Source organism: Leptonychotes weddellii, chromosome 3 (assembly GCF_054177405.1).
Source record: "Leptonychotes weddellii isolate Sample4059 chromosome 3, ASM5417740v2, whole genome shotgun sequence".
Lineage (NCBI taxonomy): Eukaryota > Metazoa > Chordata > Mammalia > Carnivora > Phocidae > Leptonychotes > Leptonychotes weddellii.
In genome coordinates, this window is record NC_138371.1 from 31819580 (window position 1) to 31843924 (window position 24345).

The 24345-nt window shown below is 39.9% G+C and overlaps 1 protein-coding gene across 2 annotated transcripts; it reads left to right on the forward strand.

Annotated features, from left to right (window-relative positions):
- Positions 1-1304: 1304 nt before the first annotated feature.
- On the forward strand, positions 1305-23709 carry KCTD18 (potassium channel tetramerization domain containing 18). Of its 2 annotated transcripts, none has more exons than XM_081813895.1 (7): positions 1305-1438; positions 3883-4117; positions 5525-5736; positions 7736-7929; positions 9009-9103; positions 15078-15180; positions 21548-23709. In XM_081813895.1, the coding sequence occupies exons 2-7, from the start codon at positions 3958-3960 to the stop codon at positions 22029-22031; spliced, it is 1248 nt and encodes a 415-aa protein (XP_081670021.1). In that variant the 5' UTR covers positions 1305-1438; positions 3883-3957; the 3' UTR covers positions 22032-23709. The 2 variants fall into 2 exon arrangements, with proteins under 2 accessions (XP_081670021.1, XP_081670020.1); XM_081813894.1 differs by having other exon boundaries at positions 1308-1456; positions 3900-4117.
- Positions 23710-24345: the final 636 nt, after the last annotated feature.

Below are 24345 nucleotides of genomic sequence, written 5' to 3' on the forward strand. Positions count from 1 at the left end.
CTCCTGCCTATCTTTTTAGCTTCATCTCATAGCACCTTCCTCCTTAGCCCCGATGCTCACCAAGCTCCAGCCATACTAGTCTCCTTTCTCTTCCTACAAATTGTCAAATGCTTTCCTGCCTTGGGGCCCTTCCGCTTGCTCTCTCTTCTTCATAAATTACTCTTCCCCCATCTCTTCAGAGGGTGGGCTCATTTTCATCCTTAGTGCTCAACTTAAATGCCCCCTCATCAGCAGGGCCTTCTCCACCCAACATTATCCTATTTCCTCTCAAGTAGTTACCACTCTCTGTAACCACTTCCCTTAGTGTGTTTCTCCCACTTGAACAGGAGTAGGCAAATTATGACCCATAGGCAGCAAATTGTTTTTGTAGGGCCCAGGATCTAAGAATGGTTTTTACGTATTTAAGTGTTTGAAAAAAATTTTTTAAGAATATTTCACAACACATGAAAATTATGTGAAATTCAAATTCCAGTGTCCATAAATAGAGTTGGAACACAGTCACTTTCATTTAGGCATTATCTATGACTGTTCTAACACCACAACAGCGAAGCTGAGTAGCTGCATATGGCCCACAAAGCCTAGAACATTTACAGAAAAAGTTTTCTTTTTTAAACTTTTTTTTAAAATTTTTTTTTTAAAGATTTTATTTATTTATTTGACAGAGAGAAATAGCGAGAGCAGGAACACAAGCAGGGGGAGTGGGAGAGGGTCTTTTTTAAACTTTTATTTATTAAGTAATCTCTACCCCCAACATGGGGCTCAAACTCACAACGCCGAGACGAAGAATCACATGCTCTAGCGACCGAGCCCGCCAGGCACACCCAGGAAAGGTTTTCAGACCACTGCACCAGACTGTGAGTGCCATGGGTCGGGGGCATTGATGGTCCTGTTCAGTCCTTCACTCCTAGTGCCTGGTCCACAGCTAGTGGACTTATCCAAGTGCATGCGGTATAGTACTAAATCTTGGCATTGAGCAGCTCAGTTTGGAGCGAAGTGCCCTCACCTGGCAGTGAGAAGACATAACTCTTCCTAGCTCTTACCACTTAACTGACCCCGAACAATCGCAACTTCGGTGTTGTTTCTTTTCTTCACGTGTGAAAGCAGCCTCTGCACGGACGCGACATTCCTCTGGGGTCAGGCCGGCGTCTCTCGGCCAAGTCTTGCCTTTTCCTGCAGGTACGGAGCCCTCCCACTCACACTCTACCGGAGCCCGCCGGCTGAAGCGGCCTGAGGGGCGGGACCAGCCCGGGGGCGGGGCGGGGCGCGTCTGGGGCGGGGCCTCCCTCTTTCCGGCTGTAGTCGCCGCCGGGCCGGGCCGCACGGGGGCGCCGCTGGGGCCGCGCCGCTCCACGAGTTGCCGAGCAGCCGAGGAGGCCCTCACTTCCGCGTCGGGCCCCGCGGCGTCCGGCGGCCGCGCGGAGGGCCGGGCGGGCCGCAGGTCAGTCGGGGAGGCCGCCTACCCGGCCCCGCCCGTGCAGAGGACCTGGGCGCCGGGTGGGCCGCGGGCCCGGGAGGCGGCGGGGCGCCCCGAGGAAGGGCCCGGATCGCGCCGATATCACGGGCGCCCCGGGCTGCAGGCTCGGGCTTCGGGCCGATTCGGGGGCCCCCGGGCAGCGGGGAGACCCTGGCGGGCCTTTGAGGTGTCCCAGCCCCTCCGCCTTTCGTCCCGCATCGTGGGAGGAGTGCGAGTGCCCTGAGCAGCGTTTCTCAAAGTGGGGTCCGCGGGCGTACTCCCGACTCTATCTCAGACTTTCTGAACCGGACTCTGTGCTGTGGCCCGGGAATCTGAATTTACAGCAAGCGACTCTGATGGTTTTGATGCAGGGGGTCACAGAACCGCACTTTGGGGGCACTTCCCCAGAGGGCAGGGCATTTCCGACACGGCAGGGAGTCTAAGTGGGTGCATTTGAGGATGGGGCCTCGTGACTAGCCTTGAAATGGTGATGGATAGTTCTCTGCCATAGGAGAAACTGACTGAGGCAGGGGTATCTCTTAAATCCTTGCACTCAGGGTGCTGCTGTGTTCCTTTTGTCACAACAGAAGTCTTCAGATGGACAGATGCTTAGTGAATGAAGTGCCCGGGTCAGGGGCCTTAGGGATGAAACAGTGCTGAAGTAGGCAGTGTGGGGTGCAGCAGAAAACTCGGAGCTGGTCCTGCTGACCTGGATTGGGGCCGACTCCACCACTTAACCAGCGGGGCAGCCCTAGTGTGGACGCTGCTCACATCACTCGATTTCTTTCTCCAGTGTCCTCATCTGTCAATAGGGACAGTAATTCCTATCCAGTAGGGCTTTTGTGTGAATTAGGTAATGTCTGCCAAGTGTCTCCTGCAGTAACTGGCACCTAATAAGTATTGAGTAAATGGGAGTTATTAAGAGTGATGTAGATTCTGCCTTCCTAGGGCTTTTGGTCCCCCAAATTAGGGATTAAATAAATGAGATAAAACGTGCAGAGAGGTACAAAGTATATTTGGTGGACTGTGCACAGATTCTAACTGGGGGTGCTTGGGAAGGTCATGCAAGTAGTGAGATTTGCCTGTGGCTTTGAAGAAGAGACGGATTCCAGGGAGCTGGTAATTGGGGCAGCATGAGCCGGGTCCATCCCATGCTTCAGAGGTGGTTCTCTCACATGGATCATTGCCCGGTTGCTCCTAGGACTTCGAGGCAGCCAAAGAAGTCACATTGATAGGTGGTTTTTGAAAGCTGGACCATTGGTCCATAAGAGTTTCTGTCTGCTGACCATGTTTGACACACATTGTTTTCGTCAGACACCAGCGGTCTCCTTTTCCCAATTCATTGGAGATTGGCTAAATTGGAGCATCTACAAAATGATGCTTGTTGATCGCGTAGTAAAAGTGAGTTGCCATGAATATAGTTGAGCCTCTTGACAGCCATTTTACATTTGCTGTGAAATGTGCAGTTACATCAGGAGTACCTTTTTCATCACAGTATTGTTTTAGGTTCCATAGAAACACCACAGTCACCTGTGGTTCATCCATCTCCAGAGAGGATTAAGAAGTCAAATCCTTAAAACTTCTCTAAAGCTTCAGGCATTTTTGACTGGAGAAGCCAGATGATTTACAGGTGTTATCTGTTGCTCTTCTGGACCAGTCTGGCTACTGGTATACATAAAATTCTGATCTCAGTTGATAAATTATGTATTCCTTAGTTACCTAACCTAGGAACTACAATTACCATTGTTAATAATTTCTGCTGTTATGTCTCCTTAAATCTCCAGAGCCAATATCAGTCCCTCTGTATACACTTTATGGTAAAATTTATATCATTATAGATAACATTTATCATTTATCGAGTACTTACTCTGAGCCAGAGACTGTTCTATATGTTCTGTCAGCTTATCTTAGCTTTTTATATGTTCTGTCAGTTATTCCTCTGATTGTCCGTTGAGGTAGGCACCATCCCTGGCTCCATTTTATAGATGAGGAAACCGGCAGAGGCAGATAAGTATTTGCCCCTCCCAGTAAGTGGTAGAGCCTCGTAGCCTAATCCCATGCTACATGCTGCCCCCCTCTGCAGTCTAGACAGCTCCCTCAGACTTACTATAGCTTTAAAAGATATGTGAATATCAAAGAACATAAGCAAACTTCACCTTTGCTTTATATGTGACAGACAATGCACTATTTTGTTTAATTCCTTATACAATCATTTCAATAGCTATGATTTGGTTGGTGATAGTTTATCATTTACAAATACTCTGAGCCAAAGTTTTCCAGCTTCCCAGCATATCTCAAACTTCTTTCATATTTTATAAAGTCCTTCAATATTGTCAGTGCTGAGGAATTTAAGTCACATTAAAATGTATTTATTATCTACTTAGTGTACTGTTGGAAATGTCAGCGGTGACTGTTCTTTGTTTTCACAGAGGTGGACCAGGACCACCCTTATTTGCACTTTCTGAAAGCGTTTGAAGGCAAAAATTAAGGTGTTGCTGGGAACAATGGAAGGTCACAAGGCAGAAGAAAAGGTGTTAGATATTCTTCGACTGAATGTGGGCGGCTGTATTTACACAGCCAGACGTGAGTCCTTGTGCCGCTTTAAAGACTCGATGCTGGCATCCATGTTCAGTGGTCGTTTTCCTCTAAAAACAGATGAATCGGGTAAATATCTAAAGTCCGTAAGCATGATCATAAATACTCATTACAATAGTCTAGTTTAAATTTCCTTTGGTTTTCATAATTGCAATAGAATGCATTCGACCAGTGTACTAATTATTGAGACCATTAGGGCTGAGTGGAGATTTATTAAATACATGGAGAAATGAAATACCAGTTTCCAGAATCTGTGATGCTGTCACTACAAGTTGACAAGACAACGAACGCGTGTAAAGGCCTACCATGACCTCATTATGGTGACAGATTATATTTGGAAAGTTGTTCCATCCATGCAACTCCATGGATAAAGGCATGGAGGCTTCTGTGTTCTTCAGGTGAACACACTGATTTCTCTGGAGAAAGCAGCCGCCCTCCTCGCTCCCAGGGCAGTCGGCAGCAGTGAGCTTTAGTGTGAAACCTGCCACCTCATCTAGCTGCGTAGCCTTGTGTGGGCTCACGTGCACACAGAAAATGTCAGTCACCTAGTGGCAGAGGACTAAGCACTGGTGTTCCAGAAGAAGCGGGGTAGGGATCTGTGCTGCTGTCCCTGCTTGGAGTGCTCCACTGTTGACTGAACCTACTACTGGTTGTAGAGAAACCTCAGCAAGGCCAGTGAGGCATTTTGCACCTCTTCGGTGTTCTGGGGCCTGGACAACCTACTCTGGCTTCTGTGTCAGAAGAGAGGGAGTGAGGAGTCTTGAGCATGAGGGGCTGTTAGTAACCCTGGGTCTTGAGAGAGTGCTTTGCCAGCTGAAGGGCATTTGAATGAATGGGAAACACCAATGGCTGGCGCCCAGGGCTTGATGGCCATGTGGGCAGGAAGGTTGTTGGTGGAAAGATGGTAAGCAGGGACTGCGTTTTTGCTCTGTCCCCAAGTTTTAGTTAATCGCTTCTAAGTTAATCAAGGGAGAAAAGGAATTATTGAGTAACCTCACACCAACTTGGCTAAATTGTCATAAAGGAGTACCAGCGTAGCATTAGGAGCTCTGGGTTTATATGTCAGTGACACTCCCAGTTGACTTCCAGCCAAACATGACGTATTAATGGGCATGCCATCATTAGGGAGGCACTCCATACATCTTTCCTGGCTGGGCAGAGCTGAGGTTAGGGGCCAGCTTACATTTCAGGGGCAGTCTGGGGTCTCCGTGGCTTTTGAAGGGCCACAGTGGGAATATGGTCATTGCATCCAAAATCCCAAATGGACCTCGGAACACATGTTCCTGTATGGTAGGTGAGAAAACAGGATCACCAAATTTGACTAAACCCATTTGAACAGTAGCTATTAACTTTCTTGTGAGAAAGAAACGTTTCTAATCGTAGAGGTCTTCAGTCTGATTTTAGTTTGACATGTTGAAATTTTATCTATGGTCATATAGTATCTATGCAATGATTTTTGAACTGAATGTTTTCTAGGGGCTTGTGTTATTGACCGTGATGGACATCTGTTTAAATACCTTTTGGATTATCTTCATGGAGAAGTTCACGTTCCCACAGATGAGCAAACCCGTGGTGCTCTGCAGGAAGAGGCTGATTACTTTGGCATCCCTTACCCATATAGCCTGTCTGACCACTTGGCCAATGAAATGGAGACATATTCTTTAAGGTCAAATATAGAACTTAAAAAGGTCTTGGCATTTTCTTAAGTTTTAAAAAATATATATGTATACATATATCTACATGCTAATACACAAAGCAGTGTGTGTTATTTTGCATAGCCTGTGTTGCCACATAAGCCAAACATGGGAAAGTTTTACTTTTTCTAACTTTTGAAGACACTTTTCTTAATTACTACTAATTTTTTTAAGGCCAAAATCCTATGTTCTAGGGAAGTGTATTACATTGCCACTCAGAGGTTTATGGAGTCTTTATCTCTCATTGAAGATTAATGTCTTTTGATGGCTTTTTAGATAGAAATATTCTGCTCTTTAGGTTCTTTGTAAATTAACAGCAATACTGTAGTATATAAGGGTATAGGGTTTTATTTTATTTACTGAAATGACTTTTTAAAAGAATGGTCGTGATAAAGAAATGACTGTATAAAATCTCCTACCTGATTTAGTGAGTGTAGGAGTTTGTTACTAAGTTAAAACATCGGTTTGATTAATTCACTTTGAGGTCAATAAATCTTTTTTTAAAGATGCTTCTCCTTTAAATCACATTTTAAAGATCTTTACATGACTTGGAAAGCTTCATTACCTGTTTTTGTCTTATCGATAAGTATTATATTTGCTTTTAGCACCTTTAGGGATCTAAAAGGAAAATATTTTTCCTAGATAATTAATAATAGTGAGAACTGATCTGAATTGATTTGATTTGGACATTGGCTTAGGAGAGCAAGCCGGTGGTATGGTTATTAGGAGTGTAGTGTGAAGAGAAAGTTGATTTGGTTCCAGATCCCCTTCAGGATTTTCATGGTTGTATGGGTTCTGCTACTGAAGTTATTTAGAAATTGAGTTGTCAGTTATTTGGTGCTGTTTGCCACATCTGCAGATTGGGGCTAAAACACCTGACTGGAAAGTTGGGGTGGGTTAACATTCATCTTCTGAAGTCTCAACTCTGTAGTCTTTTATTTCTGTTTTGTATGCAAAGAGGACACAGCATGTGCACATTCACCATGTCAACCAACACATATTTATCTCAGATGTCTTAGGTGCATAGAGCACTGCTCTAGGGACTGTGTGGGACACAAAGAAATACAACTGCAGTTAGACAGCAATATTAAATGAAAATGTAAAACATGTTAGTGTCCTATTTTCATTCACTTGAGTCAGTAAATATTACGCATCTCCTTTGTGTCAGGCACTGTTCCAGGCCCTCGGGATACTAACAAAAGTGCTGGTCCTCAGGGCGCTCACAGGAATGATGCTGTTTCTCCCAGGGGAGGCCCTTGCCACTCCCCTGGGCGAAGCCCTACTGCTCTGTGTCCCTTAGCACTTCACCGGCTCACCTGGTAGCACTTACACTGTGTCCTGATGGCTTGTCGACTGTCTGTCTTTTACCTTAACTATAAACTCAAGCAGGGCTGGGACGCTGTATCCAGGACCTTAGACACTGCTCACCACATTCGTACCTTCTTAATAGTCAAGTGGATGAATGAATAGGTAGATAAATGCCAAAGGAGTTCTTATAGTTTGCATTGAGTTCGTATATTCATATCTTTCAGTGGAAAAGAACAAGTTAATCTGGTTAATTCATGATTGGACGTGGAGTTAAAAATAAGCATCAACCATGAGCCTTAGTCAGTAGAAGGTGAAAAGAAGATTGAGTCAAATGGGAAATTGGGGGAAAATAAAGGGAAAAGAGAAAGGTCTTTTAGTCATACGAAGATTTTAAAATTAAAAATAATGTTGGTAGTGAGGCTAAAGGAGGAGGAAGGAAAATACAATTTCTATGTGGGAAAGGATTCTGTAGAGGAAAAGGTGTTGGGTTTTTGGGTGATGCCTTTTGTGATTTGCCCCACCCCCACCCCAAGTTCAACAAAAGCATGTTTGGTTTTTCAAGGCATAAAGACTAGGCCGAAATTTATAATCTTTTATTTCCCTTATGACCAACTGGTAATAGAGCAAATTCATTTTTACTTTACTCCAGAATTAAATTCAAATTTTGTATATTTTTTTGCTCCAGGCTATAACAGACTTCTGTGATTCATATGGTTTAGTTTGCAATAAGCCAACAGTTTGGGTTCTTCACTATCTTAACACATCTGGTGCAAGCTGTGAGAGTAGAATTATTGGTGTATATTCCACAAAAACTGATGGAACAGATGCTATTGATAAGCAGCTGGGAGGAAGAATTCACAGTAAAAGCATTTTTAAAAGGTATGTCCATATTTAAATATGAAAAGGAACAAAATAAAGTCTTGGTGTCTTGTAAGAGGTGTTACTGAATGGAGTATGTGGTTGACTAGAGAAGATCATCAACACCCGGCAACAAGCAGCATGAGCCCTCATGGCTGGCGAGCCCGGCCCACTTCATGACGTATATGTAAGCTATAGGACATCCACGGTGGTCTAGTATATTGCCTCTCAACTGGGAGTGGGCATCAGAAGCCCCTGAGAGACTTTAGAAAAAAAGGAAAGAAAGAAAAGCAAAGCCACCTGCCTGGCTGTCTCCTCTGGACCATCGTCCAGGAGCAGAAGCACTGCTCAGAAGTCAGCAGGCCTGCCAAGTGACCCAGGACTGGCCTGTGCCTTGGTGTCCTGTTCTGAGAAATGATGAAGAACTTCCCTGGTCCCTCCCAGCCTTAAAATTCTATGACTCGAACATGTCAAATTCTTAACGGTTATTCTCTTAATACTTTTTCTGTAAATTTACTTAACATTGGTCAATTCACTTAGCAGTCCTTTTGTTTTTTTAATTCTCTGGATGGTTGGATTGGGTCACATATTAGTGACCAATGAATGACCACATGAACTTGCTTATTAGGTGATTAAATATGTCATCGTTTTCTGAATTCTTTACAGGATGTTTATATAAGATATGGGAGTGCCTGGCATAATGCTATGAAAGTTTTAGTCAAAGGTGGATCTTTTAAAATTTTCCTGGGGTTAGGTAATTTTTTTAAAAAACTTATTTTTAAAAATTTGTTGATTTGTCTGCAGTCTGTATTGTGGAATTAATAAGTACTTCACCACAGTAAAAAGAGATCAGATGTAGGTCAGCATGAGTATAGTATATTATACTCATAGTATATGATACATAGTATATTATCTATATGCTTAAGGAAGGGTCACAGAAGAACAACTATTCAATACCAATATATTTTTCCCCTTAATTAACAAGCATTTGGTGAGTATCTATTAGTTATACGTGTGTGTGTGTGTGTGTGTGTGTGTGTGTGTGTGTACACATTCATACTTAGGTAGTATGTTTTCATTACCTTTTGCAATATTTCTAGAGAGGCGGGAAATAATGTTCAGTACATTTGGAGCTATTATTCAGTAGCTGAACTGAAGAAAATGATGGATGCCTTTGATGCCTGGGAAGGAAAAGGTATAGTACAATTCTTTTATTTCATGGCAGAAGGTAGACTTTTCCTTAATAAAACAAAGTAAGCACAAATGCTGCATTTCTCTTTTTTAGAAAGTATTTCTTTGTATAGGTCAAGTATTTCTTTGTGTATTTGCCACCTCATAATATCATTGATTGAGGCAGTTTACTTAAAAATCTTTAGACCTGGGGCACCTGGGTGGCTCAGTCATTAAGTGTCTGCCTTCAGCTCAGGTCATGATCCTGGGGTCCTGGGATCGAGCCCCACATCGGGCTCCCTGCTCGGCGGGAAGCCTGCTTCTCCCTCTTCCACTCCCCCTGCTTGTGTTCCCTCTCTCGCTGTGTCTCTCTCTGTCAAATAAATAAATAAAATCTTAAAAAAAAAAAATCTTTAGACCCCTTGGGGTGCCTGGGTGCCTCAGTCAGTTAAGCTTCTGACTCTTGGTTTCAGCTTGGTCCTGGTCTCAGGGTCATGAGATCTAGCCCCTCGTCAGGCTCCATGCTTAGCACAGAGTCTGCTTGGGACAGTCTCTCCCTTTCCCTCTGCCCCTTCCGCCTGCTCTCTCTCTCTCTAAAATAAATAAATAAATCTTAAAAAAAAAATCTTTAGATCCCTGAGTTGCTAGCTATTACTAATAGTTTATAATCCAGTAACCTAAAAAATAGTTTGTAATTTCAGCATCTGTTAGTTAAGCTTATTTAGTTCAATTAAACAGCAGTTTATTTGGCACCTACTGTGTGCCTAGCATTGTTCCTAGGAAGTATACCTTTAATTTAAGCATACAGTGTACAATCAAAAGAAAAAAGGAGGGGTGCCTGGCTGGCTCAGTTGGCAGAGTATGCAACTCCTCATCTCGGGGTTGTGAGTCAAGCCCCATGTTACGTATAGAGATTACTTAAAAGTAAAATCTTAAAAAAAGGAAAAATCTAAAAAAAGAGAGAAAATGAAAATAATGCCACAGATGTCTGAAGAACGCTTAGGAAACAATCATCTTTAAATGCACACTTTGAAGTTTGACCATTTTTACCAACTGCTCATATCATTTGATAATAATAATGCTGTTTAGGATCCAGTGTGATAAGTGGTTTACATTTAGTACCTCTTAGTCTTAAAACAATTCTGGATGCTGTTTATCACTTTACTGATGAGAAAACTGAGTCTCAGAGAGGGCATGCCACTTGTAAGGATCACAGAGGGTTAACTGTTCTATGCCTAAGTTTTTTTTTTTTTTTCTTAATTAACAAGTACGTATTGAGTGTCTCTTCCGTGCAAACCCTATAAGAAGTCCTAAAGTTGGGTCCACAGATAAATAAGACACATCTTGGTCCTCAAATGATCTTAAAAGCTGGTAGAGACCGACATTGCAAGTCACATGAGATTGAATAAAAGGAGAGGAGGAGGCTTTTAAAAACTCTCCCATCACCTGTTTCCCTTTCAGGCGAGGTGCTAGTACCAACCCTCTTCCTTTCCTTGACTTTGTCCCCCTCCCTTTTCCTCCTTTATTTTTTTTTCTAAATCAGACCCCTCAAACAGATAGAAAACAAGTGCTATTCTCTAAGTTTTTCATTTTAGATTTAATTGACTTTAAGACACTTAGGCTTAAGTTAAGGAACAAACCCCCCGGTGTTCTCTGTGTCTCCTGTTGTGGCTCTGGACTGGCAGACGACCCCGGAGGTTTTGTGGGGGGGCCCTGTCTGGGCTTCTTTCTCCACTGACCCAGGAAGCCGAAGTGGAGAGCTGGTATTACTGGCTCACAGAGTGGAAGACTGATTTTAACTTTTTTGAGAGCATGTAATGAAGTATCATTGGTATTTAACACCGTTCTGGAAGGCCTGTGCAAAGCCATCAGACGGGAAACAGAAAGAGAAAGAATTATTAGAAGGAAGAAGACAGTTATTATTTGGGGACAGTATGTCTTTTTAGAAAACCCAAAGGAATCAACTAAAGGTATTTTAAATGATGAGTTGAGTAGACCAAACTAGCTGGATACAATATGACTAAACAAAGACCAGCTTACTTATGATAGATTAGTTAGAACTTACAGGAGAAAATCCCATTCACAATAGCAATAAACAACAAAATCACTAGGACTGACCTATCAAGAAATGCTTTTGTGGAGTCTTTTGTGAAGAAAACTGCTAAAATATATTTATCCATCCATCAATTCATCCATCCATCTATAAAAAAAAAGAAGACAAAGATTATGGTGAGACATACCATGCTCCCGAATGGGAAAGCTATTCAGACAGATTTTATAATATTCATTATAAAGACGTCAGTTCTTCTCAGATTAAGTTACAGGTTTAATGCAATTCCTACCAAAATATCAGTGGAACTCTTTGGGAATCTTGAGGAAATGATTCCAAAATTCCTTTGAAAGAATAAGCCAGTGAAATAGGAACATTTTGGGAAGTAGCAGTCATTAGAGGAATGAGTCTATAACTGTGTGATAGTAAAAATACTATATAGAGATTTGTAATAAGAAGAACCATATGTTTCTGGTACAATAATAGATGCAGAGATCAGAAGCAAACCCCAGTGAACTTACAAGAATAAAAATACTATGTGATAAAGGAGTATTAAATATCAGTATAAAAAGATAGATGATTTAATAAGTAATTGAGAAATATACTTGGGAGAAAACAACTTTAGCCTCATGTCATTTATCAAAATAATCCCAGGTGAATTTATGGATGAAAAATGAAGCTATAATAAACTATAGTGAAACTTAAGCAAATAACTGATTTCTTAATAGGAAAATAAATCATAAAGATGAAAATGGATAAATTTGATTACATCATATTTAATATATTAACTTTAAAACAAAAATGCATAATAAAATTAAAAGGCTAATAAAAACTTAGATAAAAATATTATATTTAGAGACAAGAGTATCCCTAAAATAGAGATTTATTTAAGTTGATTAGAAAATCAATTCAACCCCTATTGTAAATAAATGTGCAAGGTTCATGACCACAGAATTTCCAGGAAAGTAGATAAACATGTGGCAAGAGGTTCAAACTCATTATTTATTAATGAAATACATATTAAATGAGAATTTTTTCATACCAGATTAGTAAAGATCTCTCATGAATTCTTGGCAGGAGTAAAAGTTAATATTACTTTATTGGGAAATAATTTATCATTACATATCCATAACATCAAAATTGTTCATTTCCTTTGACCCGATAACTCTACTTCTAGGTATCTACCCTAAGGTCATAATCAAATGCAGACAAACATTTATGAACAGATTGTTCAATTAAGCATTATTCATAATAGAGAAAAAAATAAAGGCAATATAAATGTCTATAATAGAGAATTAAATACATATTGGTACATCTATGGGAAATAGTTGAGCATAGCTATTAAAATTATTTTGAATAATTTTTTACATAGATGAATGCCCATGATAAAATAAGCTGTCATGGAATGATCAAAAGCAGGAAACAAAATTAAATATAAAATGTTTTCAGGGGCGCCTGGGTGGCTCAGTTGGTTAAGCGACTGCCTTCGGCTCAGGTCATGATCCTGGAGTCCCTGGATCGAGTCCCGCATCGGGCTCCCTGCTCAGCAGGGAGCCTGCTTCTCCCTCTGACCCTCCCCACTCTCATGTGCTCTCTCTCTCATTCTCTCTCTGTCAAATAAATAAATAAAATCTTAAAAAAAAAACAAACAAAACATTTAAAAAAAATAAAATAAAATAAAATAAAATGTTTTCAATTATGTGCCTATTATATGAATAAGAAAAAGACGAATCAGATTCATCAAAGTGTCATGAACCATGATTCCTAGTTTTAGGATTAGAATTGATCTTGATTTTTTTTAGGATTTTATTTATTTATTTGAGAGAGAGAGAGAGATTGAGAGAATGAGTGGGGGGAGTGGCAGAGGGAGAAGCAGACTCCTTGCAGAGCAAGGAGCCCGACATGGGACTCGATCCCAGGACCCTGGGATCATGACCTGAGCTGAAGGCAGACGCTTAACCGGCTGAGCCACCCAGGCGCCTGATCTTGATTTTTTTATATGTACTTTTCTATATTATCCAAATTTTGTACAATGAAACTGAGTTACTTTATAGGCAGGAAAAAAATAAAAGTTTTTAAAATAAATTATGGTGTATCCATATAATGGAATACTACTCAGCAATAAAAAAATGATCATTAATGTGTATATCAACACGGATGAATCTTCAAAGCATCATGCTAAAGAAGCCAGACACAAAAGGCTCTCTACTCTATGATTCCATTTATATGCCACCCCTGGAAAGGCAAAACAAGGGAATGGAGGGGAGGGCATTGATTGCAAAGGGGTATAAGGGAACTTCTGGGGTGATAGAAATGTTTTACATCTTGACTGTGGCTATGATTACATGACTTGTATACATTTGTCAAAACCCATTGAACTGAGTACTTTAAAAAGGAGAATTTTATTTTGTGTAAATTATATCTCAATAAACCTGACTTAAAAAAAGTCTTAATGGATGAGATTTGGGAATGTTTTTATAGCTTAAGTAGGTTTGGGATCAAGCAGTTCCAGAAAATTATTGTCTTAAAATGAGGTCCATAGGCTTCTGTGAGTATTGGGTATGTCTATTATAATAATTTATATGCCCAGCTTGCTAAGTTGGTTAATATTTATCACTAAATCTTTAATGATTAAACAACAAGACACCAGGGGTGCCTGGGTGGCACAGTCAGTTGAGCATTGGACTCTTGGTTTTGGCTCAGGTTACTTTTTTAAAAAATGTACTTTTACTTTTTAAAAAAGTTACTTTTTAAAAAAATGCCAATTTTTTATTCAACGTTATTTTTTAAGCCTTTTAAAATGCAAAATGCATCTGTATATACTTTTTTGTGATTCTTTTTTTTAAATTGAGGTGAAATTCACATAAAATCAAAGTATACACTTCAGTGGCTATCACTATGTTAATAGTGTTGTATAACCACCATCTCTATCTAGTTGCAAAACATTTTCATCACCCCCCAAGGAAAGCCAGTACCTATAAGCAGTTACTGCCCATTCTCTTCTGTCTTCAGCCTCTGGCAACCACCCATCTGTTTTCTGTCTCAATGCATTTGCCTATTCTGGATATTTCCTGTGATTGAAATCATACAATATATGACCTTTTGTGTTTGACTTTTTTCACTCAGCATAATGTTTTTGAGGTTCATAAAAATACATTTCCAACTTTCATTCAGAAACTTAGCTGATTTAAAAATTAAAATGAGTTTGACCACAATCTTGGCCTAACACATTAACTCAGATTTTTCTTGTTTGAAAAGGTGCTTATAGGGTAGTGATCACTCATATTTATATAGTGGTTGCTTTTTACAGAGTGGTTCACAAAATATACCTGACTTGATGATTACTGCAGCCCAATGAGGTGGCTAGGGCGGGAGTTAGATAACCCTCACTGTCCAACCCTTACACGACTGTCAACACTATGATTTATAAAATAAAGGCACCTAACGTCTCCTAAGTGTTCAAGTGCCAGGAAGTATACTAAGCATTTTGCGTTTATTTACTCATTTAATCATCACAATCAACCTATGAAGTATATACCATTATTGTCATTTCATAGATGAGAAAATTTAGGCACAGAAAAGTTAACTAACTTTCCCAAGGTTGCATGATCAGTGAGTGATAGACGTGGCATTCAGACCCAGGCAGTCTTGGCTCCAGAGCTTGTGCCTTTAACAACAGCACACACTCTTCTGCCCGGGACCCGTATGACGACCTACTGATGATCAGTGGTGGAGCTGGGGCTGGTAGGCGGCAATTCCTAGACCTGGCTTATGAGCTGGGCCGCTATTACCTTGGCTCTTCTCGGGAACACTTGCTGTGTTACACCTACCTTCTTCAGATGGGAGGCATGAATTTCAAACTCTTTCTGCCTAGTCTTCGACAAAACAGTGCTGCCCAACCTTTTGCCGTGGACAGTGGCTCTCTTAATTATGCCTTTTTATCTTCCAGGTGTTAGCTACTGGCGGGTGCCTCATGAGCTGATAGAATGTTGGACCCTGGAAGAGCGGCCCTTACTTGGAAGCCTCCGTCACATGGCCCCAATTCGAAAGAGGTTATCTGTGCTCTGTTGATATTGTTTTTTGTTCTTTTAATGTGACCTGTAGTTTTACTGCCTTTATTGGGGAAATGAATAATGTTGACCATATTAAATTTATTAATCACCGAGGTAAGTATTCTGCCTTACCATCAAAATTAAACTGTGATAAATTCAAAGTTACCAAAACCATGTAAAAATGGAAAATAATTCTCTAAAACTGAGTTATAGTATGTTCTTTTTGGGAGAGTGTGTTTTTAAGAATACTAGTGGATACAGTGAGAATGCTGTGGTATTTTTCCCTATAAAAGTGAAGTCCTAGGCTTTATTGGCAGTAGTCAAAAACTTATTTAATAGACTTAATATTTGAAATCTGTGACTTATTTTGAATTCCTTTCTCCTTCCTATTACCACAAATAGCATTTTTATTTAATGGTATTTCTTATATTTTATGAAATTATTAGCATTAAATTCACTACATCTGTGCTTTTCACTTTAAATACATTTAAATACATTTAAAATCATATTTATTTTTCATTGGGTATTATTCATGGTTTTCAGATGTTCCGATTTCTTTATCATTTGTCCTCGAATTTGATTCACTGCTCCTGTGGAATCTCTGATTGCTTTCTTTTTTTTGCCCTTTGGCTCTTCCACAGAAATGCAGAGAATTTTATTCAGTTTTTAGTGGTTCATTATCTCTTGTTGAAACAGATCTTTTTTCTTAAAGGCCCTCAATTTATTATCATTATTTTTTTTTTTTTTTAAGATTTTATTTATTTATTTGAGAGAGAGAGAGCACATGAGAGGGGGGAGGGTCAGAGGCAGAAGCAGGCTCCCCGCCGAGCAGGGAGCCCGATGTGGGACTCGATCCTGGGACTCCAGGATCATGACCTGAGCCGAAGGCAGTCGCTTAACCGACTGAGCCACCCAGGCGCCCTATCATTATTTTGCTTTTTGAGCTTGCAGTTAACAAATATTGTTTGGGTCTCAAGCAGTGGTTCTCAAATGGGGGCAGTTTTGTCCCACAGGGCATATTCGGCAATGTTTCGAGACACTGTGGGGTGGGAGATGCTACTGGCACCTAGTAAGTAGTGGCCAGGGACGCTGCCAAACGTCATAGAGTGTACAGGCAGCACCCACACCAAAGATTTATCGCGCCATAAATGGCAATAATGCTAAGGTTGGGAAACCTTGGTCAAGAGTCTGGTGGAAGATGTGGACTGAAAAAACAGGCAGGAATGGTCTTAGGGAGATTCTCCTCTGTGTTGTCTTTGGTTTATTAAGCATTATTTTTGATTCATGGATAAGATAATGATGACTTAGAAGCAACTGCAAGGTCCCAAAGAATCATTTGAGTCACTTGAGAAAATTTAGTTATGTTCAGTAGTTTTAGGGTTGAATATATTATATTTGCATTCTCTACGACATGTTGGTGTTCAGATCACCATGCCATTTTGATGAGAGGGAGAAGACTTGGGGGATCTTTCTGTTCAGGAGAAGATCTTTGTGAAGTGAAACTGATGCAAGCAGTAGGAGTAGGCAGGGTTTCAGCAGTGGTTGTTTGACAGTTTTAAGGTCATTTCAAACAATATTCCCTGTGATTTGTCCTTCATTTTGTTAATGTGGTATATCACATTGACTGGCTTACAGATGTTGAACCATCCTTGCATCCCTGCAATAAATCCTACTTGATCATGGTGTATAATCCTTTTAATGTACTGTTCAATATGGTTTGCTAATACTTTGTTGAGTATTATTGCATTTATGTTCACCAGGCATATTGGCCTGTAATTTTCTTTTCTTGTGGCGTTCTTGTCTGGTTTTGGTATCAGGGTTCTCCTGGCCTCGTAAAAAGAATTAGGAAGAGTTCCCTCATCTCCTGTTATTTGGAAAAGTTTGAGAAGGATTGGTATTAAATCTCCTTCAAATGTTTGGTAGAATTTACCTGGACTTTTGTTTGTTGGGAGTTTTTGTTTTTAAAATAAGCTCTAGGCCCTATGTGGGGCTTGAACTCATGACTCCAAGATCAGGAGTCACATGCTGCACTGACTGAGCCAGCCAGGTGCCCTGGTTGCTTTTTGATTACTGATTCAATCTCCTTAGTAATTGGTCTGTTTAGATTGTCAATTCCATCATGAGTCAGTCTTGGTAGGTTGTATGTTTCTAGAAACTTTTAAAAATTCATTCATTCATTCATTCATTTCCTTTTTTTAAAAAACACTGAAGTATAGTTGACATACAATGTTATATTAGTTTCCGATGTACAACATAGTGAATCAACAATTCTATACATTATGCATTGCTCACCATGCTAAGTGTTGTTACCATCTGTCACCATACAATATTATATAGTATTATTGACTGTATTCCCTATGCTGTACTTTTCATCCCCATGACTTATTTATTTTATAACTAGAAGTTTGTACCTCTTAATCCCTTAGGAATTCGTCCATCTCTTCTAGGCTGTCCAATTTGTTGGTGTGTAATTATTCGTAGTAAGCTCTTTTGACCCTTTGTATCTCCATGGTATCAGTTGTAACATCTCCTCTTCATTTCTGATTTTATTTATTTGAGTCCTCTCTCTTTTTTCTTGGCTGGTCAATTTTATCTTTTTAAAGAACCAGCTTTTAGTTTCATTGATCTTTTCTATTGCTTTATGGTCTCTATTTCATATACTTCTGCTCTAATTTTTATTGCCTTCCTTCTACTAATGATGTGTAGTTGTCACTCAGCTATTCTTTAGGATTTTATTTTTTAAGAGGAAATTGTTCCATATATAGATGTAGACTCAGTATATCTGTGGGAGGAGGTAAATTCAAGATTTTCCTACATCACCATCATGAACTGAAACAAATCTATCATATGGTTTTGATAGCACATCAAAAATCATATGATCATCTCAATAGATACAGAAAAAGCATCTGACAAAATTCAACAACAATTTATGATAAAAACTCTCAACAAAGTGGGAACAGAGGGACTACATTTCAACATAATAAAGCCATATATGAACAGCCCACAGGTAGCAACATACTCAGTGGTGAAAAGTTGAGAGCTTTTCCCCTAAGGTCAGGAACAAGACAAGTATACCCACTCTTGCCACTTTTATTCAACATAGTGCTGGAAGTCCTAGCCAGAGCATTTAGGCAAGAAAAAGAAATAAAGGGCATCCAGATTAGAAAGGAAGAAGTAAAACTGGCACTATTTGCAGTTGGCATGATATTATACATAGAAAACCTTAAAACTCCATCAATACTGTTAGAACTAACAAACAAATTCAGTAAATTTGCAGGATACAAAATTAATACATCAAAATCTTGTTTCTATACACTAATGATGAATTATCAGAAAGATAAATTAAGAAAACAATCCCATTTGCAATTGCACCAAAAAGAATAAAACATCTAGGAATAAATTTAGCCAAGGAGGTGAAAGACCTGTTTTTGAAAACTCTAAGACGTGAGAGAAATTGAAGAAAACATAAATAAATGGAAAGATATTCTGTCCTCATGGATTGGAAGAATATTGAAAAAATGTCCGTACTATCCAAAGCAATCTACAGATTCAGTGCATTCCCTATCAAAATTCCAATGGCATTTTTTTTTTTATGGAAATAGAACAAACAATCCTCAAATTTGTATGGAACCACAGAAGATCGTGAAGAGCCAAAGCAATCCTGAGAAAGAAGATTTGACAAAGCTGGAAACCTCATGGTCCCTGATTTCAAATTAGCATAGTCCCCCCCTTATCCACACAGGATATGTTCCAAGACCCCCAGTGGATGCCTGAAACCACAATAGTGCTGAACTGTATATGTACTGTGTTTAGTTTATAAATTAGGCACAGTAAGAGATTAATAGCAATAACTAATAAAATAGAACAGTTATAACAATATACTGTAATGTTATCTGAATGTGGTCTCTTAAAATATTGTACATCCTTCTTGTGATGATGTAAGATGATAAAATGCCTATATGATGAGATAAAGTGAAGTGAATGACATAGACATAGCATTAGGCTAGTAGTCATAGTATGAATGACATTGTGACACAGCGTTAGGCTACTACTGATACTCTGATGATAGTCAGAAGGAGGATCATCTGCTTCCAGACCATGGTTGACTATGGGTGATTTAAACTGCAGAAAGGGCAGACTACTGTATATTACAAAACTATAATAATTACAACAGTATGGTATTGGCATAAAACCAGACACATAGATCAGAAGAACAGAATGGAAAGCCCAGAAATAAAGCCACACATATATAGTCATCTAGTTTACAACAAAAAGAGCCAAGAATACACAATGGGGAAAGGACAGTCTCTTTAATACATGGTGTTGGGAAAACTGGATATCCACATGCAAAAGAAGGAAACTGGATCCCTATCTTGCACGATACATACAAGTTAACTCAAAGTAGATTAAAGACTTGAAGGTAAGATCTGAAGTCCTAAAACTCCTAGAAGAAAACAGAGTAAGTTCCTCAACATAGGCCTTGGCAATGATTTTTTTGTATCTGACACCAAAAGCAAAAGCAACAAAGGCAAAAATAAATAAGTGGGACTATACCAAACTGAAAAAATCTGCATGGCAAAGGAAACCATCCAAATAAAAAGACTTTCTGCTGAATGGGAGAAAATATTTGCAAATCATATATCTGATAAGGAGCTAATATCTAAAATATATAAGGAACTCATACAACTCAATAGCAAAAAAAAAAGTGATTAAAAAATGAGCAGAAAATCTGAATAGACATTTTTCTGAAGAAGACAAGAAGGCTGACAGGTACAAGAAAAGATGCTCGGGCGCCTGGGTGGCTCAGTTGGTTAAGCGACTGCCTTTGGCTCAGGTCATGATCCTGGAGTCCCTGGATCGAGTCCCACATTGGGCTCCCTGCTCGGCAGGGAGTCTGCTTCTCCCTCTGACCCTCCCCCCTCTCATGTGCTCTCTCTCATTCTCTCTCTCTCAAATAAATAAATAAAATCTTTAAAAAAAAAAAAAAGAAAAGATGCTCAACATCAATAATCAGGGAAATGCAAATCAAAACCACAATGAGATACCACCTCAGAGCTGTTAGGATGGCTATTACCAAAAAGACAGGAGATTACAAATGTTGGCAAGGATGTGGAGAAAAGGGAATCCTTGTGCACTTATGGTGGGAATGTAAACTGGTGCAGCCACTGTGGAAAATAGTATAGAGGTTCTCCAAAAAGTTAAAGGTAGAACTACCATATGATCCAGCAATTTCACTTCTGGGTATTTATCCCAAAAAAATGCAAAGAGTAATTTGAAAAGATATATGCACCCCCATGTTCACTGCAATATTGTTTACAATATGGAAAAATTCAAGTGTCGATGGATGAATGGATAAAGAAGAGGTGATACACACACACACACACAGTGTATTCTTCTTCAGCCATAAAAAAGAATGAAATCTTGCCATTTGTGACAACATGGATGGACCTTGAGGGCATTAAGTAAAATAAGTCAAAGACAAATACCATGTGACCTAATACGTGGAGCAAAAAAAAAAAAAAAAATCCAAGCTGATAGATACAAAGAACTGATTGGTGGTTGTCAGAGGCAAGGGGTGGGGGAGGGAAGAAATGGGTAAACTAGGGTGGGTTTTTTTGTTTAAATAAATCGAATTTTTTGAAAATTAAAAAAAAAAATAAAACACTGCTCCGCCTTTAGACTTTTTATCATGAATGGCAAACTCAATTCAGGAATCTTTGAAGGTTTGTCCAGTACCTCTCAAATTCAAAAATTCAAATGGGTTTGACCATTCTAGCAGCTCCCAAAATGCCTTTTGTAGAATGCTAATTTTACTGGGTGCCAAATGTTGCATTACAGAATTATTGGGAAATATGGATCCAACAAAGTTAATCAAGTGTCTTTACTTGAGACCTCAGAACCTTTGTTAATATAGAGTGTAAAGTTTCAAGAGGAGAGTAAAATATGCAATAGCATTTCTCAAAGAGTTTATTGGACTGTGAAACACTCAGTAAACTTCCTCATTAGATCTCTTAAACAAAACAACAACTTGGGATCATCCTGGTTATCCTCCAGATCACGTGAGGATTCTTAGGAACCAAGTGATGTAGTGTATAATTCCAGTGTAACATACTAAATTTTAATTTGTCGTTCATATTAACATTATCGTGATTTTAAGAGTTTGTATTCAAGCAGAAATAATCTTACGTATACTTGGTGATTTACTTATTGACCTTGGTGGGAGAGGAGATGAGGTAGTCTGATCCCTCCGAACCTGACTCAGATTCTTGATGAAAACGATTTTGCCCCAGAAGATGAAACTTTGGAGACGTTTCCATGGGTCACCCAACCTGTAAACGCTGACCATGACATGCTTCTGTATTCACAGGCGACTGATGGCGTTCAATGAAGAGGAAAACGAAGGTGTGAACTGTAAGACTGGTCCCAAGCCAGTCAGATTCCTGGGCCCTTCCACCAGCACCCAAATTAAAGTCAAGAACTCGGCGTCGCTCAGGGTGTCCCCGGCCAGCGCCCTCCAGTCTGCGGGCGGAAAGGCAGCGCTGCGCTCGGCGCCGCCGAAGCCTCCGTCCCCCGCGGGCACTGCGCTGCCGGGGCAGCCCCAGGCTCCTCGTGGGGCCGGGAGCGCTGAAAACGGAGCCGCGCACCCACCCCCCGCCAAGGTCCTGCTCTCCGACAAGAAGGCCACCCCGCCCCGAGTGATAAAACTGAAGCGGACTCCACTGTGCGCCGCCGGGGCGTCCCCGCCTGCCGCAGCCGCAACCGCAGCCAGGCCCGCGGGGCCCCCGGCGGCGGCCCCGGAAGCCCCCGGCGCGCACGCGCGGACTGAAAACGGGCGGGGCCAGGCTGATTGACGGAAGCGTGGGCTCCGGACATCCCGCTCGCCTCCCGGAGCGCCCGAGCCGTGCGCTGCAAATAGGTGGCGCTGTTTCTTGGTGCAGTAGGGGGTGGAAACTTGGGTTTCTCTTTAGGATCATTACGGGGAAAAATGAATTGTGTCAAGTAGGAATGGAAGAGGGAGAGTTTACGTGGTTGGGCCTATCTTTACTTCTCTCGACTTTGAAACGGTTGTCTACTGACAGTTTGAATTTCAGGTTTTTAATTTTTTTTTTTTTTTGATGGTTCATTGGTATTAAGGCAACAAAACAGTACAGTAAAATCATCACTAGAGAAGTCCACTTTGTTCCTGAGTAATTATAGACTTTAGGCACTTTTGTAGTGTTACTCATTGCTGCCCAGGGCCGAATGAGGTTAGATATTCCCGTCTGGTGAAATAGGGTGACGTTCGTGTTTCCCTGTGCTGTGTCACAACCAAGAGATTTGAGAGAAAATGCAGACCCAGGTGAACTCCCTGCAGGTTTCTTTCAGTCTCAGAAGGCTTCGTGAAAAGAAATGAGGAGGAAAAAAAAAAGACAGTAATCTAAGATCACACGTTCTCTGACTCAATTGAACTATTTTCTTTTCCTAGATTGTTTTTTTCTTACTCTTTTTTTTGCTAGCCGATTTATTTATACATCACAAGAAGATGTCTTGAGAACTATATAACATGTCTTCGGAATGAATTGTTAAAATATTTTATTTTAATTTGAATAGTGAAGTTCTGAAAGTACTTTGAAAAAGAAGTTAAGTGTTAACTTTTAACTAAAGTTACTACTTGTTTCTCAGGAATGACCACTGAGGAGTCATTCTGACTATACAGTATGATTTTTATGCATAAAATTCCCACTTAACTTGAACTTAATATTTTTAAACAGAATATTTTGATTAATCCTCTATTTTTTCACAGCTATTCAGTTGTATGTGTTTACTCTTACGCGTTAAGTTTTATAATTGGATCCCATATTTCCACCTTCAGTAAGCAGTATGCCTTCAGTGTATTAAAAATAAGTTCATAAAGCAGGGTACTTTTTACTCAGTGCTTATCATTGTACTTGCATTACTTTGAAAGAGTAGAGTAAATATACTCAAAACATTACTTTTTACAAAATAAAGTAAAATTTTTCCATACAAAGTAACATTTTCCATGACTGTGCTTATTTTTAAGCCTTACAGCCCTTTGGGAGTCTGAGAGGTTGTTTGCTTATGTAGTTTATCTATTTCTGGTTACAAAATTGCTTTCTTGTCTAGGTAATATATGAAATAATTAAACCAATTTCAGATAGCTATCCAGATACCAGCAGCCTTTTAAAATAGGTGTTTTATTTGGCTAAAAAAAAGTGAATATTCAACTGATGGTTCATGAATGACATTTCCCTGTAGAATATAAAAAATATTTAGTCACCTTGAAAAATACTATTATAAAGAATGCAAGCATTCTGAAAATCAAAGATCACAGTGAATTTGGAGAACTGCCATTTCCGATGTTACTAGTATTGTTTGATCTAGGGCATTTTGAATTGCTGATTCGTATAAGAGTATTATTTTATACCAATGGTACCAATAGACTTGCTTGATGCAAAGTTGCCACGAAACCTTCAATCTGTAAGAAATGCAGTATCTATGAAGCACACAATAAAGCAAAGTGCAATTAAACGAGGTGTGCCTGTGCTCATGGGTGAGTCTGTGAACAGCCTGCTCTTCTTTGCCACTAACAGCTTAAAGGACGTCTATTTAGCACATCTAGTCTTAATAAGCAGAAGAGTTTTTGAAATAGCTACCAGGCTGTGGTGCAGCTGAGGTGGAAAGGAACAAGTGGCCCCTTCTGGGGATCAGGAGTCAAAGTCGAATTCAGAATGCTCAAGTAACTTGAACATTACTTTTGTTGGAGTGGTTCCTTGGGGATTAGGTACTTTTGCATGAAAACACATTTCTCAAGATTCTGCAGACACAAAGGAATAACTCATCATAACCCACTGTTCTTCCTGGAAAATGAAAAATAAGAAATGGGAAAGTGTGCTTTATAAGTAACGGTTCAGTGTCCTTACTTTGGGAATGTAGGTTTGTGCAGTTGTTGGGTCAGAGGACACAACAGAAATTTTTAGTGGTGAGTGTAGGATATTTAGTTACTGCTCATATCAAAAAAAGATATTTGACTATGATGCCCTTTCAGGTAACCTTTGCCCAGATTAAAGCTGGTTAGTTATATCATGGAGAGCCTAAGGCTGACAGTTTATATTTCATATTTGTAAATAGTAAGTTTTCGGTTCAATATTACCTTACACTACAGTT